The 18,943-nt window shown below is 41.2% G+C and overlaps 1 protein-coding gene across 1 annotated transcript in view; it reads left to right on the forward strand.

Moving 5' to 3' along the window:
* The window catches only part of LOC146545764 (uncharacterized), a 193,393-nt gene that overhangs the window by 104,081 nt on the left and 70,369 nt on the right, over window positions 1–18,943 (forward strand). Inside the window, exons 2-3 of the mRNA XM_085230352.1 lie at window positions 1,995–2,094; window positions 11,128–11,556. Of these exons, the coding sequence (XP_085086478.1) occupies window positions 1,995–2,094; window positions 11,128–11,556 (529 nt within the window). The remainder of the gene's footprint in view (window positions 1–1,994; window positions 2,095–11,127; window positions 11,557–18,943) is intronic.

The following is an 18,943-nucleotide window of genomic DNA, read 5'->3' on the forward strand; positions in this document are numbered from 1 at the left end:
ACTTGGTGTCATCTGCAAACTTACTGAGGGTGCACTCAATCCCCTCATCTAGGTTGTCAATAAATATATTAAACAAGAGGGGCCCCAGTATCGACCCTGGGGGATGCCACTTGTAACGGGTCGCCAGCTGGACTTAACTCCATTAACCACTACCCGCTGGACACAGCCCTCTAGCCAGTTCCTTACCCAAAGAAGTGTATACCTATCCAGACCACGAGCAGCCAGTTTCCCCAGAAGAAACCTGTTTCCCTGTGAGAAACCATGTCAAAGGCTTTGCTGATGTCTAGATAGACTACATCAACAGTACTTCCCTCACCCAATAGGCTGGTCACCCAGTCACAGAAGGAGATGAGATTGGTCAAGCACGACCTACCCTTCATGAACCTGTGCTGGCTGGGCCTGATCCCCTGGACACCACGCATGTGCCTTGCGATCTCACCCGAGATGATTTGCTCCATTACTTTCCCCAGTATCGAGGTCAGGCTAACAGGCCTATAGTTCCCCGAATCTTCCTTAAGGCCCTTCTTGAAGATGGGAGTCACATCAGCAAGCCTCCAATCCTCCAGGACCTCTCCAGGAGCGCTGATAGATGTCCAAGAGGGGCTTGGCAATCACCCCCGTCAGCTCCCTCAACACCCGAGGGTGTAGCCCATCCAGGCCCATGGACTTGTGACAGTCCAGATGGAGGAGAAGCTCTCTGACTGTCTCCACCTGAATCGCCGGAGGTATATTCTGAGTAGGGTCCCAGACTTCCAGATCGGGGCATAAAATTCCCAGCGGATAACTGGTTTGGCTATTAAAGGCAGTTGTAAAGAAGGCATTGAGGACCTCAGCCTTCTCCTTATCCTCAGTGGCCACATTCCCTGCTGCATCAAGTATAGGATGAGAAATATCCTTGGTTCTTCTTCTGCCATTGATATATTTATAAAAGGATTTTTTATTGTCTTTTACTGCAGTGGCCAATCTGAGTTCAAGTTGGGCTTTTGCCTTACTAACTTCCTCCCTGCATACGTTATGAACACTTGTTCAAGTCTAATTGCTATTCATCAATCTTAAAATCCTAACATAGTCTAACAAACTCTGTTTTAGACACATTAATTGGCTGGGATAAACTCTAAATCTACACTTGGTACCTTGATTAGATACAGCCATTCAGCTGAGCTTGTCCTACACTCATTAAAATCTCAAATATCACAGCAAGTATCTTATTTTTCATTCTAACATTGAGTTCCAGTTTTGGACTAGTCTAGGAAACCTCTCAAATCAAAAAGATATGTTCTGCTTCCTTTTTTTTTTTTTTTTTTGTTCAGAATCATACAAGAAATTGATAAAAGTCATCACGTAAGCATCTGCCTTAATAGCTTTCTGCAGCTTCACCTCATTTGACCTTTGTTACTGTCTGAATTATCTACTATTGCATTGAAGTACAACTTCTTTCTCTGTCATTGGATATTTTGCATTGCATTAAAAATAATAGTTCCCCAAATATATCCTCCAGCTCTCCTTGCTCTAGTTCACATACTTCACCCTGTCACAGTGCAGCTAAAATCTTTGCAACTACTGTTCTGTCCCTTTCACTTAGCTCTTTGTCTGCTCCATTATTTCATGGCTCAGCTGCCTTTTGTCACTCGGCTAGCAGCATATTTCTGCAATCAGTGGGCATCTAACTTCATTTACCATTATGTTGGGTAATTGTCAGTTTCATTTCTATGTCCACTTAAAAAAAGTCTGGAAAAAATGTCATAAAAATAGAAGTATGTAACAAATCAGAGATCTGTGTTTACTCCCTCTACTATATTCCCCAGAGGACAAGAGTCTCCTGTGAAATCAGTGAGAGATTCTTGCCACGGGCTAACACCTGAATCTCACTCTGATTTTCCTTGCTGCGAATGATTTGAGTTACACTTCATATGGAATTTTTTTACAACATGAGGAAACTTTACCATGTTACTGATCTTTTCAATAACATGGTCTTTTTTCCCTGACCTTTTCAGCAATGGTGAGAAAAGAATAGCACACCTAGGCTTCCTTATCATTCTCTACAATGATCTGAGAGGAGGTTGTGGCAAGGTGGGAGCTGGTCTCTTCACCCAGGTAACAGTGATAGGAAGAGAAGGAATAGCCTCAACTTGTGCCAGGGAAGGTTCAGGTTGGATATTAGGAAAAAAAAAATTGTCTCAGAAAGAGGAGTGAAGCACTGGCACAGGCTGCCCAGGGAGATGGTGGAATCACTGTCCCTGGAGATGCTCAAGAACTATTTGGATGTGGCACTGAGAGGCATGGTGTAGAGCAGTCACAGACATGGTTTGATGGCTGGAACAAATGATTCTAGTAGTCTTTCCAATCTTAATGATTTAGGATTCACTGAACTATTGCATGTTAACACAAGCCGCATTTTCCTAAAACCCTTGCTAACACCAAAATCTCTAGCCATAGGTTCTGTGCAACCCAACCCTTCTGCCATTTTTCTCATAAGTGACTTTAAATAACTGCTATCTTCTTTACATTCCTCACTTCTCATTGCTGTTGCTGCATTTTATCATCTAGTCCATTGTCAGCAAATTAAGTCTATTGCTCTCAAGAGTTCTTACTTATTTCATGTTATCAGATTTGATTGCAGTACTCCCTGTGCTACGTAGATATGCATCAGTAAAATATTCAAGGATCATTTCTGCATAGAGACAAGCAAAAACAGCAGTAGACTGAGAAATTCAGAAAGTAACTTGGAGTAGACAAGACATCTGGCTTCATGTCTATGCAGTGTTTGTAGCTTCTTAAGGTGACAGCATGTGGAGACAATGGATGGCATCGGTGTGTTACATCTACAAAGCAAGCAGCTAGGATGTGCAAAAGGTTATTGTTCAGAGATAAATCCAGTGCTATGGAAGGTGTGCTGCTGTCCAGTGCAAAGGAGTCTTCCTCTCACAAAGGATATGTAATAATATATTATGACAGTTACAGTTAAATTCATGTGGTTCAAGGTGTTACAAATACAGTTGTTAATGAGAAATCCAGGTTAGATATTAGAAAAAGTCTCTTCTCAGAAAGAGTGACAATGCATTGTAACAGGCTGCGCAGAGAGGTGGTAGAGCCATTGTCCCTGGAGGTGTTCTAGAGACGTGTAGATGTGGCACTGAGAGACATGTTTAGTGGGCACCATGGGGAATGGATGATGGCTGGACTAGCTGATCTTAGTGGTCTTTTCCAACCTTAATGATTCTATGACTCTATGGATCTAGAATTTCTTACCAGTAGCTGGGATAAAGGGAGTGGAACATGTCTGGTCCTCCTAGCACCTGCAGTTTCTGGTGAGACAAGTTACTGCTGCATGGGCTGCTCTGTTACTTTGCAATAATCCAGATCTCAAGTTCTCTTGCATGCTGGCACCTGGCAACATTACATTTAACATAGCGTGGACAAGGTAAAATGCAAAAACCCACAACTTGAATGTGATAGTGTTTCATTCCCCATGGAAATCTGCAGCCATCAAAATAACAACTATTTGTGTCATTCCAACAACTGGAGTGTTTCCTGCCATATCACTGTATCAGTGCTTAAAATGGATCCCTCTACAAATCCAGCTGAAGTGTCAGCATACTAGCGTTGTTGAAAGTACAGGTTTTCAGTGTGACAGAAGAACACTCACAAATAGCAGATCCACTGCTGACCCCCTGCACTCTCACACCTGTGTGTGTGACTTTTCTGGAGGTTCAGTCTGGTCATACTCCAGATCATATCTGGAAATCATGTAAAGCACCATATCTCTATTGACCCACCTAGTTGTTCCCCATTAAGTATTTACTTAAGTGTTACTGCCTGCATGGTATCTTACACCTGTCCTAATTAAATTACATCCTTTTTCTCTCACAGATCGCTTTCCCAATTTGTCAAGTTTATTTTGGATTCTAAGCCTTTCTTACAGACTCTCACGATTTGCTTTATGGGCCAACTTAATATCCATATTCCCTCCTTCACCACGCAAGCAATACTCAAAGACACAAAACACGACATCATCAATCTTCAGAAACCTCTTCCTTTATGAAAACGAACAGTCAATATTTTTATTTTTAGAAAGGTTATCCATACAGTGTAATGCTAATGTTTCCTTAGCTCTTTACGTACATTGGTTTGAAATAGTTTTCTCTGACTAATCTGCATTGACAGTTACTCACTCCTGCCTTAGCAGTTTATAGACAGTTTCTTTTTAGCTTGTTATGTTCCAGCATTTTTCCAAGAACTGAATTAAGCTGGGAGACTTTTGATTGCTGTTTTGTTGTTGCTTATGTTATTGTTTGTTTTTATTTTATTTAAAAATAAATAAAATTTTTGAATGTTGGTGGCCTTTCTTGTGGCAGGGGGTTGGAACGTGATGACCATCGGGGTCCCTTCCAACCCAAGCCATTCTATAATTCAGCTCCTTGCTCCCTCTTTTTCGTGATAGGCACTTCATAATGTTCTTTTCCAGTATTCTGGTCTGTTTCCCATATTCCAGATGTCTTGGGTAATGGCTTGATTGAAGTACTTCTTCAAACTCTTTGCCAAGATAACCAAGAGACAAAGTTCATCAGACCTACTTCTCTGGAAAACATCTTCCTCTGCCAGCTATGCCCTAGGCTGTCCCTTTCTTAGATGGAAACTGCCACAAAAGCATCACAGTATGTCTAGTAAGATGAACTCTTGAAAGCTGTCAGGATGTCTTCATTTTCCCAAAAGGTGTTTAGGAGAGATACTCAGAGGACAGAACAAGACGATCTGGATTAAAGCCATAGTAACGAGAGAGCTACAGCTGTGTATGAAGGGCTTTTGGCCACGCTGAAGAGAACTGGCAATTTGGGGTGAGAAAGTAAGTACTTCACTACACTGAAAATGCAGTTAAGACAAAGGTATCACAGAATCACAGAATCACAGAATTGTAGGGGTTGGAAGGGACCTCCAGAGGTCATCAAGTCCAACCCCCCTGCCAAAGCAGGTTCCCTACACCAGGTTGCACAGGTAGGCGTCCAGGCCGGTCTTGAATATCTCCAGAGAAGGAGACTCCACAACCTCCCTGGGCAGCCTGTTCCAGCACTCTGTCACCCTCACCATAAAGAAGTTCTTGCTCACATTTGTGCAGAACTTCCTATGCTGCAGTTTCTGGCCATTTCCCCTTGTCCTGTCTCCACGTACCACTGAAAAGAGACTGGCCTCACCATTCTGCCCCCCACACCTCAGATATTTATAGACCTGGATCAGGCCCCCTCTCAGTCTTCTTTTCTCAAGGCTAAACAGACCCAGTTCACTTAGCCTTTCTTCACAGGGGAGATGCTCCAGGCCCTTCACCATCTTTGTGGCCCTCCGCTGGACTCTTTCCAAGAGATCCCTGTCTTTTTTGTACTGGGGAGCCCAGAACTGGACACAGTACTCCAGATGAGGCCTTACCAGGGGGAGGATCACTTCCCTCCACCTGCTGGCCACGTTCTTTTTAATGCACCCCAGAATGCCATTGGCACCACCAGGACACCCAGGTCCCTCTCCGCAGAGCCCCTCTCCAGCAGCTCATCCCCCAGCCTGTACTGGTGCATGCAATTATTCCTCCCCAGATGCAAGACTCTACACTTGCTTTTGTTAAACCTCATCTGGTTTCTTACTGCCTTACAGCTCTCCAGCCTGTCCAGGTCTTGCTGAATGGCAGCACAGCCTTCAGGCGTGTCAGCCAATCCTCCCAACTTTGTATCATCAGCAAACTTGCTGAGGGTGGCCACTATCCCCTCATCAAGGTCATTGATGAAGATGTTGAACAAGACCAGACACAGCACCGAGCCCTGGAGGCATAATAGGAGGCACATAAGGAGGCATATAAATTTGGACATAGGATTAAAATTCAGCAGGTGGCTTCATTTTCAGGAGAAGGTGATTGGTCCCCATTCATTGCACAGAAATTGTACTAAATGACTTTTAAACTCAAATAACTCTGTGATTCTATGAAAACATTAAACACTGAATCTTAAACCTTTTAAAACAAAGATCACAAGACCAAGGGAAGACATTGCATTTAGGATTAGACAAAGATTTAAATCCTGAATGAATTTTATTCTGCAACCATTTTGTCTATTGTTTGAATGAGTGGGAAAAAAATGCCGTTTGGCTGCGAGTGCAACTGATGTCAATCTCAATTTTTCAGGTTAGTTGAAGAGCTGAAAAAATCAATTGCACCACTCTTGTCCTGAAGCCTTGGAAAATTACTCTCTAGAGACAACAGCTGTAGGAGTTATGGTACAGAACACCATCATGGATATTTAAATTAGGACAGACTGAAATTTACATCATTTTTAAATATGTCATTAGACTTTTGTTTTGAACTGAGCAAAAAAACTTTCTGAAACCTTAATGAATGTGGTTAGACCTTCCACATGCTTTTTTTTTTTCTTTTTTTTTTTGTCTTGCAAATTAAGTATAATTATCTTTAATGCCAACAACATCAAATAATAGGTAGTTTTCTTGTTGTAGCTGAAACCTCTAAATCATGTTCCTATGACTGTGCTTGCGGGGAAATTTGCATTGCTTTAGACTTCATTCATCTTATTTGAAAGCAAAGTCACCAGAATGCTGTGGCCTTTCACCAGGGGATTCAGCTCTTCCTCTGAGTCACAAGATATCTGAATTTGACCATTAGGACTCAGGAAATGACTAGTTGCTTACCTCATACCTTGCCTAATAGGGAGATGCAAAATGAGTGACAAGGTTGGTGAGACTGTTTTTTGGTTTGTGGTTGTTTTTTTTCCAGTAATATCTCATTAGTGAATGGAATTAGTTAAGATAATATTTGGTTTAAACTTCTTTTTTTCATCATCCAGTTAAGAACACAGCTGAATCTCATTTAAAAACAGTTTCTGCAGAATAAGGGTCAGCCTGGGCATGGAGTCGACTGTTTCTTTCTGGGCAAGTCATAAAATCAGAGAATCACAGAGTTAGAGAATCATTAAGCTTGCTAAAGACTACTAAGATTGTCTAGTCCAACTACCAACACCACAATACCACTAAACCATGTCCCTCATTGCCACACCTACACATTTCTTGAACACCTCCACCTTCTTCAACATCTTGTTTAGGCTTTGTTTTCTTCATAAACAAGATACAGTAAAGATGGGAGGTCTTCTCTTTTTAAATTCATTCCCCTTCACCCAGAAACGTGCCAATTTGTTATGCATACTTTTATTTCAACCCAACTGTTTTCCCTCAGCTTTTCTCAGAGGTACTCTGAACATCCATACTGTTAACATAAAGCAAAGCTCACTGGGATTCTGTTGCTTTAATGTTTCTTGTAAAATATATAAAAGTAAAAAGAAACAAACGTTGTAATGACTCAGCAGCTTGAATATTTTACAGAGTGAGAAAAATGATCTGAGTCTCCCTACTCAAAGTATTGTTCCTCATATCTGTCCACAGAAACAACAAATGAAAGGTTGGTAGTTCATGTGTGTAAGTGCTCTGCATTTTCCCTTAGCAGGAACTGTGAATAGCCAGGAATAAGCCTTTTCAGACTTTATCAGCCAGCTGCTTTTGAGGGACAGGTTCTTAATGCAGAAAGATCCTTCTGGGTTTGCTTCTATTAATTTTACATGAGGCATTTTTGTTAGCCAGAATTAGATAGCACCAGTTATTTATGAATAACCCATGAAGGAATGCATGAGTCAATATGAGATACTTTCCCAGTCCCTGGTGCTGGGTATTCACAAATCAAGAGTGGCATATGTGCAGAACAATCACCAACAGAGATATTTCTGTAGTATGCCTGGACAAGCTTGAAATTAATTTCCTTTCAACTATATGAGTTGCTTTTCCCAAAACATATTTCTCTCATCCTTCACCTACTGGGAATAAATGATTATCAAGGCAGAGCTTTTTAGCTATGCATTTTGAGTGACCTCTGTTCCTTTCTACCCCTTCATTTAACTGTTCCAACAATTGTTCTCAAAACAAGAAACATCTGGCATATATTGTGATGCAGAATTACAAAGTGACCATGGCAAAATCCTTTCCATGCACAGAATATTCTGAACTCAGCCAGTTCTGTGTGGTGTGATGCACAGAAAATCAGGCTCTTCGAAATCCTTTCTCCAGTGCAGCACTATTAATTCAACGTTAGATATGGGCGCAATATAGGAAGGCCTGAATAAAAAGTGAATTACAACACAGTGAAGGAAAAAGCATGTTAATTTGAGGAGGTGATTGTAGCCACGTGATGTATATGCACGCACGTATGTATGTGTGCATTCACACTTCCTCGCATGTGCCCTGTTTCAGGTTATTCTGTTAGAAATTAAGCAAAAACAAAGCAATAATATGTGTGGTCAATTCACTACTGAATTTGGGTTGCTTCAACAGATATGCAGAGAGAGAATGCACAGGGAACTCAGGCATGCTGAAATAGAGATACTCTATTATGGGCAAAAATTACTCATGATTCTGAGTCACACTAAGAACTTGTCCAAACAGCATTTTTTTTTCTTAGCGTTGGATTGCAAAGGTAAATTACCTTGGAACGGACAGGTAAATTTTCTTGCTCTATCCACTGCACTACCAAAGACAACTGGGAAGAAAAGCTTGTAGAGGAATCACATCAGCCCCTACAGAGAGGTATCTGAGTATGCTATAAGTCCTAAAATCTCCAGAAAATAATTGGTTTCCGATGTATTTGCCAGAGCACATCGCTGAAGCATTCAGCCATCAGGCTGTTAAGTTTGCCCTTAACAAATTAGTTCCTACTTATATCTTAATCGGGTTCAATTTTTTGGAGTATAGTAAAGAACAAGAACGTTGACTCATAATTAACCGGAAGCTTTCTACAACTGGTAAAATATCAGGTGTCATTAGAAAGCAGATTAAATACATTCCGAATATGTGTTTGGGCCTTGGAATGCATCCAGTCTCAATTGGTTCATGTAGGCAGTAAAACGTGACAGTGATTTGTTATGAATTGACATTTAAATTGCAAAGCAATTATTGCAATGATTAGGAAGTCTAGCTTTAGAACATATTTCATTAACCAGTAGATATAATCATCAAAAAAAAAACCATAAACACAGGCTTAATTGACTTTAATAGGATCACTACCAAAATTTAAGTAAAAAAAAAAGTTACACTTTCTCTGAATAACAGAATAAAGCTCATTAATATAGCTACTTCATAGGAATTCTTGGATAACTGTGAATTGTACTACAAAAACAGACTACCCATAACCAGGCCTTTCACTCAGCATCCATATGTATGCCATAGACCTTTGCAGGTTTCTTTCAGTATTTCTGCAGTGTACACTGGGAACATGAGTACTCACCTGGAAATTTACAGACTTTGAGCTGATTCCCTGCATAGATTTGAAGTTCATACACAACCAAGAGCAAGCTGTACACTGATCGTTCAACAAGTTGATGGGTATAATCATGACAGTGAATCCTAAGCTCATGGGAGAGAACTCAAAGCTAAGAATTAAAACTTTAAATTTTTCAGTCCAAAAAATTAATCTCAGGCACACTGCTCCTTTGGGGAAAAGGGTGAGCAAGACTGTTCACTCCGTATAAATAAACAGCTTAATTTAGGCACAGAATTTTATACAAACAAAATCATAATCCTTTCAGTAGAAAGTCTAGCTTTTCTCTGTGCAGAAGCATTACTAGAGAAATTGTTGACTACTGTTGTTATTTTACTTGCTTAGCAACATTAGACTCGGCCTTCTCTTGGAATTGAATTTCAGTTTTTCTTTTCCCATTTTGCAATGGTTTAGCTGTCACTCCTGTTGAGCTCTCTTTCAAGAATATGAGGCAGCTCCATGGTTGTCAATACAGAGGGCATATATTAGACAACCTGTTTATCCCAAAATTGTTCTTTCTGTTTGTAACTGACTATACATTCTCTAACAGAATTCAAGTCTGAATTCCTAAAAGACTAGACCATAGAGTCATGAAATCCAAAAATAACTTAATTTGGGAGGGAACTCTGGGAGTTGTTGTTCAAAACAGAATCAATTCTGCAGTTATAGCAGACAGCCCAGGACTTTATCCTGTCCATTTTTTTAGCATCCTCAAGGATGGAGATGCAACAACACAATTCTTGTGGTTCCTTGTGTTGGACTGTGAATCTGAGGTCACGCTCACAAGAGAAACAGCTCTAACTGCATTTGATATAAGTCATAGAGTAAAATTTTCAGTCAAAGAAAGAGTCAGAAGAATAATAACTTTCTGATTGAAGCAAGGTTTCCTAGATTTTTAGGACCAGAGGGATATCTCAGATCCTCTAGTCCAACTACTGAGTAACTTAGGCTGGAATGTTGTCTTCAGACAGGATGGAAATTTACCTTTGATACACATGTTTAGTAGTCAATTTCTGCTGGACTCTGAGACCACTTGTGAGAGCAAGCTTAGTATGTTCTATCACAAAGGACAATTTTAGGTAATATCCGAACAACTATCTCTAGCTTACACAATCACTTGTAGAGATGCCAGCATTTTTGTTTCACAAGGGCACTCCATTCTGAGCAATTGTTTTCTGCTAAATTTTAGCCCCTGTTGATTGGTTACAAGTTGTTATTCAAACTCAGTTGCAGCAAAAGGATTACGTGTGTGATTAAACACTGTGAGATTGGCCTTTTGTACTGCAACTGTAAATCAGGATGCAGGAGCAGGCTGTGCCTGCATTAGAATAAGATAACTGAGGAATTTCCAAATCTCAGCAGGTGCTGTTATCAGGAAGATTTTCAGAAAAGATCTAATTCTTTGTAGTTGCTGGGTAGCTGACGTAAGGAGCCTGTTAACATCTTATTTTAGCTCCTGCTGTGTTGAAAGATGTAGCTTTCGTCTCAAACGTTTCTTCTCCACATGGGCCGAAGCACATCTGCCATGGATCATGTAGTGATAAGGCACCTTCTTCTGCCTCCACAGGATTGACTTGCTGTTAAGGTAGGGAGAAGCTGAAACTGTTTCATGATTACACGTCTGTACTGCCCCCAAATGGCTCAAGACATCAGTTCAACACTTGCCTTGGAGATTGAAAAACGGTCCGAAAATGAAACCTTACTGTTAGGGGCTGATCTTTCTCTGCCTCATTCACTGAGGGACAAAGACTTAACATCATGTACTGTGTTCTGAGAGGAAGGTATATGCAATAACTTTGCAAAGTTCATATGGTACACATCTCTTCAACATCTTTATCAATGACACAGATGATGGCATTGAGTGCACTCTCAGCAAGTTCGCAGATGACATCAAGCTGAGCAGTGCAGTCAATACATTGGAGGGAAAGGAAGCCATCCAGAGGGACCTGGACAGGCTGGAGAAGTGGGCCCATGAAAACCTAATGAGGTTCAACAAGGACAAGTGCAGGGTGTCGCACTTGGGCCGGGGCAATCCTAGGTGTTTATGCAGACTGGGTGAAGAACCCCTTGAGAGCAGCCCTGTGGAGAAGGACCTGGGGGTCCTGGTGGACGAGAATCTGGACATGAGCCAGCAGTGTGCACTTGCAGCCCAGAAGGCCAACTGTGTTCTGGGTTGCATTAAAAAAGGGGTGGCCAGAAGGGAGAGGGAGGTGATTGTCCCCCTCTACTCAGTTCTTGTGAAGCCCCACCTGCAGTACTGCGACTGGGCGCGGGGCCCCCAGTACAGGAAAGGATGTGGAGCTCTTGGAGAGGGTCCAGAGGAGGGCCACTGAGATGATCAGAGGGCTGGAGCACCTCTCCTATGAGGAAAGGCTAAGGGAACAGGGATTGTTTAGCTTGAAGAAGAGTAGGCTCTGGGGAGACCTTATTGTGCCTTCCAGTACTTGAAGGGAGGTTATAAACAGGAGGGGGAATGGCTGTTTATGGAGGGGGGATAGTGATAAGACAAGGGGGAATGGTTTTTAACTGAGACAGGGAGATTCAGGTTAGATCTTAGGAGGAAGTTTTTCACACAGAGGGTGGTGACGCACTGGAACAGGTTGCCCAAGGAGGTTGTGGATGCCCCATTCCTGGAGGCATTCAAGGCCAGGCTGGATGTGGCTCTGGGCAGCCTGGTCTGGTGGTTGGCGGCCCTGCACATAGCAGGGGAGTTGAAATGAGATGATCATTGTGGTCCTTTTCAACTCAGGCCATTCTGTGATTCTATGATACACACAGGGCAGGAGGCATCCAATATTTTTCTAACATCTTCACACTGATGGTTTCCTATTGCTGTGGAAACAGCTTTCTTGACACTTGCAAATAATCCCAAGGTATTTGGTCACACAAGTGTTCATCTGGTGTCTTTGTCCTTCACAGAATGATAGAATCACCAAGGTTGGAAAAGACCAAGATCACCCAGTCCAACCATCACCAATTTTTCCCACTAAACCATGTCCCTCAGTACAACATTTAAATGCCCTGTAAGTTGGGCACCTAGCTGCATTTTGTCCTTGGCTGTACCTGTAGGTCCTGGAGAGTTATGGCTCTGGGTTTTCAACATAGCTCAAACTCAAACATCAGTGAGCCCAAGGTGCTTAGCTCCTTTGGGTACCTCTGGGAACACTGACAAACCATTTTCTGATTGATGAAGCTTGCTATACAGAAATCCTGAACTTTGACTGGTGCATATGGGTCTCTAACATGTAGTAAGGACTTGTTTCTCTGCTACACCTGGTACCAGCCTAACTTTTCAGTTTGCATCTACACCCCATTCAACAATGCTCAGTTCTCTCTGTGGGCTTTCCATTATGCAGCCACGAATAGGCTCATCACTCTGCAGTCCCATGATCCTACTTGAAGTAAGCAACTGCTGAGCGGTATCCAGGACAGTCTTTATAAATGCTCCTGGTTTGGAATGATCTATCAGACACACTGCCATTGCCATGCTTTCCTTATACAGCTTTCTAGTTCAAATCTAACCAATATCTACTTTTCTATTCAGTGATGGTATATTTTTTGGTAGTGTTGGTGTGTAGTCAAGCACTGTTATGATACTTGATGCTTACAACTCATCACTCATTTAGGAGTGATATTATGGCACAAAGTAACTTCAAATGTGGACAAAGAGACTCCTGCTTAAAGGAGACCCCTGGATATTCATTTCTTTACATCTAGGAATGGGACAGGTTTGGGAATATGCTGCATTTCAGATTAATGTATCCTTCTAATTGCAGCTATGCAAGGCCAAACCTCATGTCTGACTTCCTTCCAAGTATTGCAGAAATTTCCTGATTTTCAAAGTAACAAAGCAGCTCATTATGACAGAAGCCTTCATGTCTTTGTATGAGGCTGGAACATTATGCAGTGAAAGAAGAAAGATTTTCAGTACTGGTTATTTCCTTTTAGGCCTCTGAGGACAAATTTTATGCCTACAGAGGGGGCTTCACTTTCAACAGTACCAAAGACTCTGATGATGGAATTTATCCAGTTTCAGAAAAGGTAAGTATGTATTTTAATATACTTTGCCTGGAAATTTTTCTACAAAGTGAGCTTCAAGATCCTGCCTTTTTGTAGGTTCACTAGAATCATCAACACTTTCACTCCTTGGGAAATTTAGATATATTGGCAGTTGCTTTTAACATCAAAGTAATATTCTGAATTCTGTGGCTTTTTTTTTCAGAGTGCACTATTTCCACACGTTTTTTCTTTTCTGTGTAGAAATGCATAGTTTCAATAGCCTCTTTAAAGCCTGTGTCGATCCTATCTTATCTAGATGTACATTCTAAGCTGTAGTAAAATCCATGAAGGCTGCAGTTCAGACATCTTGTCTCCTGTTCTTCCTGAAGGTTTCAGATAATCTTTAAACCAGATAATTGATGAGATTTTGCTAGTGCTTTGCTGTTCACTCAGTTAATGCTTTGTCCTGCAGGATGAAGCCCAACGCAAGAGAGTCTTGGAGATATTGGAAGCAACTGGTCATTAACTCTGAAAGGCACTGCAGAGTCTCATGCAAATTCACATAAACATGGAATGAGTTAATCGATTCAGTAAGACAGAATGAGTGGGTTTGATTTTACCTTTCAAAAAAAAAAAAAAAAATCCGGTATTTTAAAATATTTTTTACCTCCCAAATCAAACTTAAATAACAGATTAAATTTGCTATTAAGTTCTACACTGAAAAATATCACTATCTATAAAATAAAGTAGATGGAAATATTCTGAATATCATTATTCTTTTATGTAAGAAAAAATGGTGTAATTGCACATGTTCATGGAAATAACTCAAAGCGCAGCAGGATGCAAATGCTGCATAGTCAAGTGTTTCTTGGAAGCACACCTCTTACCTCACTGAAAGGAAAATAAATCTTTTTTTAATATGATTTTTATTATCATTCAAACAGATCTAGCATGCTCTTTTCCCAATCTTTCTGAAAATTTGTAAGAATTGCTGAAACTTCACACTGAGCATGAGCTGACCGAATTGCTCTTCTATTATAGCGAAAAGATTTCCTGACTGCAAGATGACATTAACTTGTCTTTATTATTAGACCTTGTCAACTCAGAGCAGAGCACAATGGTAGTTACAAGGAACAAAAAGCTCTCTGCTGGTTGCTATCTTGTGTATTTTTCAGAGGAGGAGGAAGGTTTCTGGATGATAATTTTCTTGAACTGCATTGCAATTAGGAACAGATTTTAAACTTTATGTAAGGAAGGATTAGGTTGAATATTAGGAAACATTTCCTCTCAGAAAGAGTGATGAGGCACTGGTACCGGCTGCCAAGGGATGCGGTGAAGTCACCGTGCCTAGAGGTGTTCAAGAACTGTAGAGATGTGGCACTGAGGGACATGGTTAGTGAGCATGGTGGGGATGGGCTGATGGTTGGACTAGGTGATCTCAGTGGTCTTTCCCACTTTAATGACTCTGTGATTCTATGATTCTATGTCTTTTCAATAACTGACTCAGTATTGCATATGAGATCACAGAATCGTAGAATGGCCTGGGTTGAAAAGGACCACGATGATATCTAGTTTCAACCCCCCTGCTATCTGCAGGGTTGGCAACCACCAGACCAGGCTGCCCAGAGCAACATCCAGCCTGGCCTTGAATGCCTCGAGGGATGGGGCACCCACAGTCTCCTTGGGCAACCTGTTCCAGTGCATCACTTCCTCCTAATATCCAACCTAAATCTCCCCTGTCTCAGTTTAAAACCATTCCCCCTTGTCCTATCACTATCCACCCTTGTAAATAGTACGTTTATACTGATGTATAAACTGAGACGTATGGCTATTGTTCTTGTCTCTGTTCCAAGGAGAGTTCATCAACCTAAAAATAAAATGCTCTGGAGAACTACGGTATGTCAGGAAAAAATGAGAGCAAGAAGAAAATGATCAAGAAATACCAGAAGAAAATGAAATCCAATTTTAACCAAGGATATTATAAAGCCTGATTTTTACCACCCAGTGAAATAATTCAGTCACATCTGTGTTGACTGAGCCCTTTTTTCTAAGGAGATAACTTAGAATCAAACAATCATAGAATCATTGTGTTTGGAAAAGATCATCACCTAGTGCAAGTTGAGCCATCCACTAGTAAGGACCCAGAGCTTTCTCATAGTCATAGAAAAAAACACATGAGATGCAAAAATAGTGTCAGAGAAAAACAAAGCGTAGAACGTGAGACAGAAGATGTTTGTATATGTGTCCAGCAGAGAACAGATGGAGGCATCAGAGGTCAGCTCAGCTGGAAGGCAGTGGCTGCCTGATGTGAGAACAGCCATCACTTATTTCTCAGGGCTTTGATTCAGAACATCTATTCTCCATCTTTAGATATATCTGTATGCTCTCACAGGGGAGATTCTTTGATCTGGCTGCATACAAGAAAAATATTTTTTCCTTGTGGGTTTTTTTGTTTTGTTTTTGTTTTTGTTTTTTTTTTGCCTTGAGATTTCACTGAAAAAGTGAGTTCTTAATGCATCAATGCAATGCTCTGCCAGCGCTTTATTTTCATTGCTGAGCATAGGATCTACCAGAAACATACATAGTCTCACAAAGCCAGACAACATACTTGGAGAAAATCAATGACTGTTTGTCAACAGTTATTCAAGAGTATCTCCTAAGGAGTTTATCAAAGCGGGACAGTCTAGGCTTTACAAATATATATGTATGTAAGTTGAATTATCACTCTCCAATGTGTTAAGTATATGCATTGCTTGTTACCTACCTTGTTTGTATATGCACTCGTTGAAAGATGAGTGCAACCTATAAATATTTCTCCCTGAATCAACTTTGGAAGCAATTAAATGTCTGAATGATATCTGCACCACTAGTATCTGCAGTTGTTTTTGTGCTGATATCCTTGTTCACACAAGCTGTACACCAGAGCACATTCTGAGTACCTGTATGAGTTTCTATGATAAGGAAATAGCTCTGGTTGAAAATGCTAAATACTGAAAATGTCATCATCTAGCTTGACTTCTGTAAGCACTTCACATCTGGAAAACAACTGGTTTCCAAACGATTTAGTTGTTCAGTCGAGGTGGAGCAGCACCAACAAAGCTGGGTGTGCATTCTGACACCTGTCAATCACAAGGGGCCCATCTGGGCCCTGTGCTATTTATTCCTATTCAGTAAAGAAATACTGCACAGGAGGCAGCTGGCAAGCTGCAGAGAACATTTTCTCCTCCCATCATTTGCAAGACTTTGCCTGCAAAATCAGGATCTAGCCATAAGGACCCAGTTTTTCTCTCATGTGAGAGCACAAAGTTGCAAAGACAGGTCTGTCATAACTATGGAAACTCGTGTCACATGTGTTTGGATGGCGCTAGAACAAAGTGACATCTAACACGCCACATACTGTAGCTGGCAATTGTAACTGGGAGTTGAAGATGTATCTCATTTTGTGCTTTTTCTCTGGATGTCTCTGTCATGTTGAACTGTTGAAGCAGGTCTAGAGGAGGGTCACAAAGATGGTCAAAGGCTGGAGTACCTATCCTATGAAGAAAAGTTGAAGGAATAGAGCTTGTTTAGCTTGGAGAAGAAAAGGCTCCAGGGAGATCTCATTGTGGCCTTCCAGTAATGGAGGGGAGCTTATAAAGCAGAAGGGAGACTGCCTTTTTACATGGTCTGATAGTGATAGGACAAGGAGGAATGGCTTAAACTGAAAGAGTGGAAATGCAGGTTAGAGGTTAGAAAGAAAGTATTTACTCAGAGAATGGTGAGGCACTGGCATGGGCTGCGCAGAGAAGCTGTGGGTGCCACATCCCTGGAGGCATTTGAGGCCAGGTTGGACGATGCCCTGGGCAACCTGAGTTGCTGGGTGGCATACCTTCCCATGGCAGAGGGTTGGAACTACATGATCTTCAAGGTCCCTTACAACCTAAGCCTTTTTATGATTCTATGATATTATTCCATGCTGTCCCTACCATCAGAATGGAGAGCAAAGGGAGTATGGTGCCTAACTCTACTCAGTCCTCTGGACCACTGAGGAAAAAAGTGATATAGTAGAGAGGTCTTAGAGATTATTATGAACAACAGATGGTAGGTTGTATGTAGTGTTTTCTCTACAGAAGGACACCTTAAACACACATAGCAATTACTGGGCTCTGATCCCCAGGTCACGTATTCAAGATGTGATCCACATGCCATGGTGCTTATCTGAAGAGGGAAGTTCTTACATACAGAAAGGTGTCCTGAGCAAGTCTCTAGGCCGCCAGACTTTTTATCCTTATCACTGAGGGAAGAATGTGATCTACACAATAAGCTGAGCAAATTTGCTTGTGGGCTTACAAACTGGAATGTGGGAAAATGGACTGTGCAAGGAAGGTTCGTGGGAATGTTTGAATTTTTCCAGGACTGCAGTGAAACCACATAGGAGCTGGAGTCCTGTCACTGCTGTGCTTGTCTCACTGTCTTTCCCTTCCCTTCCCTTCCCTTCCCTTCCCTTCCCTTCCCTTCCCTTCCCTTCCCTTCCCTTCCCTTCCCTTCCCTTCCCTTCCCTTCCCTTCCCTTCCCTTCCCTTCCCTTCCCTTCCCTTTCCTTCGCTCTCTTCCTTCCTTCCTTCCTTCCTTCCTTCCTTCCTTCCTTCCTTCCTTCCTTCCTTCCTTCCTTCCTTCCTTCCTTCTCTTGCTTTCTTGTTTTCCATCTTTCTTACTTTTTCACTTTCTTTCTGTCTTTATTTATTTTTCTCTTTCTTAATCTCTCTTTCTTCCTCTCTTTCTTCCTTCCTTTTATTTTTAACAAAAAAAGCTGGTGTGAGAAACGTAGACTGACTTTCATCAAACTGACTCCCAAAAATCTTCCTGCAGACTGATTTATATTTCATTAGATGAAGTACAGAAGAAGCTATATCTCCCATGATTTATGAGAATAAGTTTTATGAGAAATATGAACTTATAATGCAGCTGATCCATCATTCAGAAATAACTATTACTAACTCTAGCCAAAATAAAAATTCTCCTGGGTTTCTATCCAGTGATTATATGAGAAAATTTCCAGACATCCCAGAACACTACAGCATGGATAAATTGGTCTTCAGACCAAGTACTATGCTAGTATGAGTATATTCTTGGAAAAAGGACCATTAATCTCAGTTTTGACCTGAATTAATATACTCCAAGGCTGACAACACACTTTTACTTGAGATTTGTGTACAGCAGCAGAAGAGAGGAACTTAAAAGATCTGTTGAAGGTCTTGTGGTCCTGCATGCAATAATTGATGTAACAGGTAATGTCACTTCTCCTAAATAGTTTGAAATATTTAGACCATTATGTTTATAGCAGCAGACTTGCTATTTCCAGATACACACTTGTTTTAAGGGAACTCGTCCCGTAGCTGTAGACTGGGTTAAGGCTCTTGGTATGGGTTCGTAGTGAGACTGTGTTGGTCTGCTGAACAGTAGCTTCAAGGATGCTTTGAATTCCCTATGTGCAGCAAACAGAACACAAGACACAGTTTTGGGTAGGCCTTGGATGATGACCATGTTTGAGATGAACAGATCTGTTTTATGGATCACTGCTGCATTTTGCCCTGTGGGAGGATTTTGTCTTCTAAACTCC

Source organism: Meleagris gallopavo, chromosome 1 (genome assembly GCF_905368555.1).
Source record: "Meleagris gallopavo chromosome 1, MGAL_WU_HG_1.1, whole genome shotgun sequence".
NCBI lineage: Eukaryota > Metazoa > Chordata > Aves > Galliformes > Phasianidae > Meleagris > Meleagris gallopavo.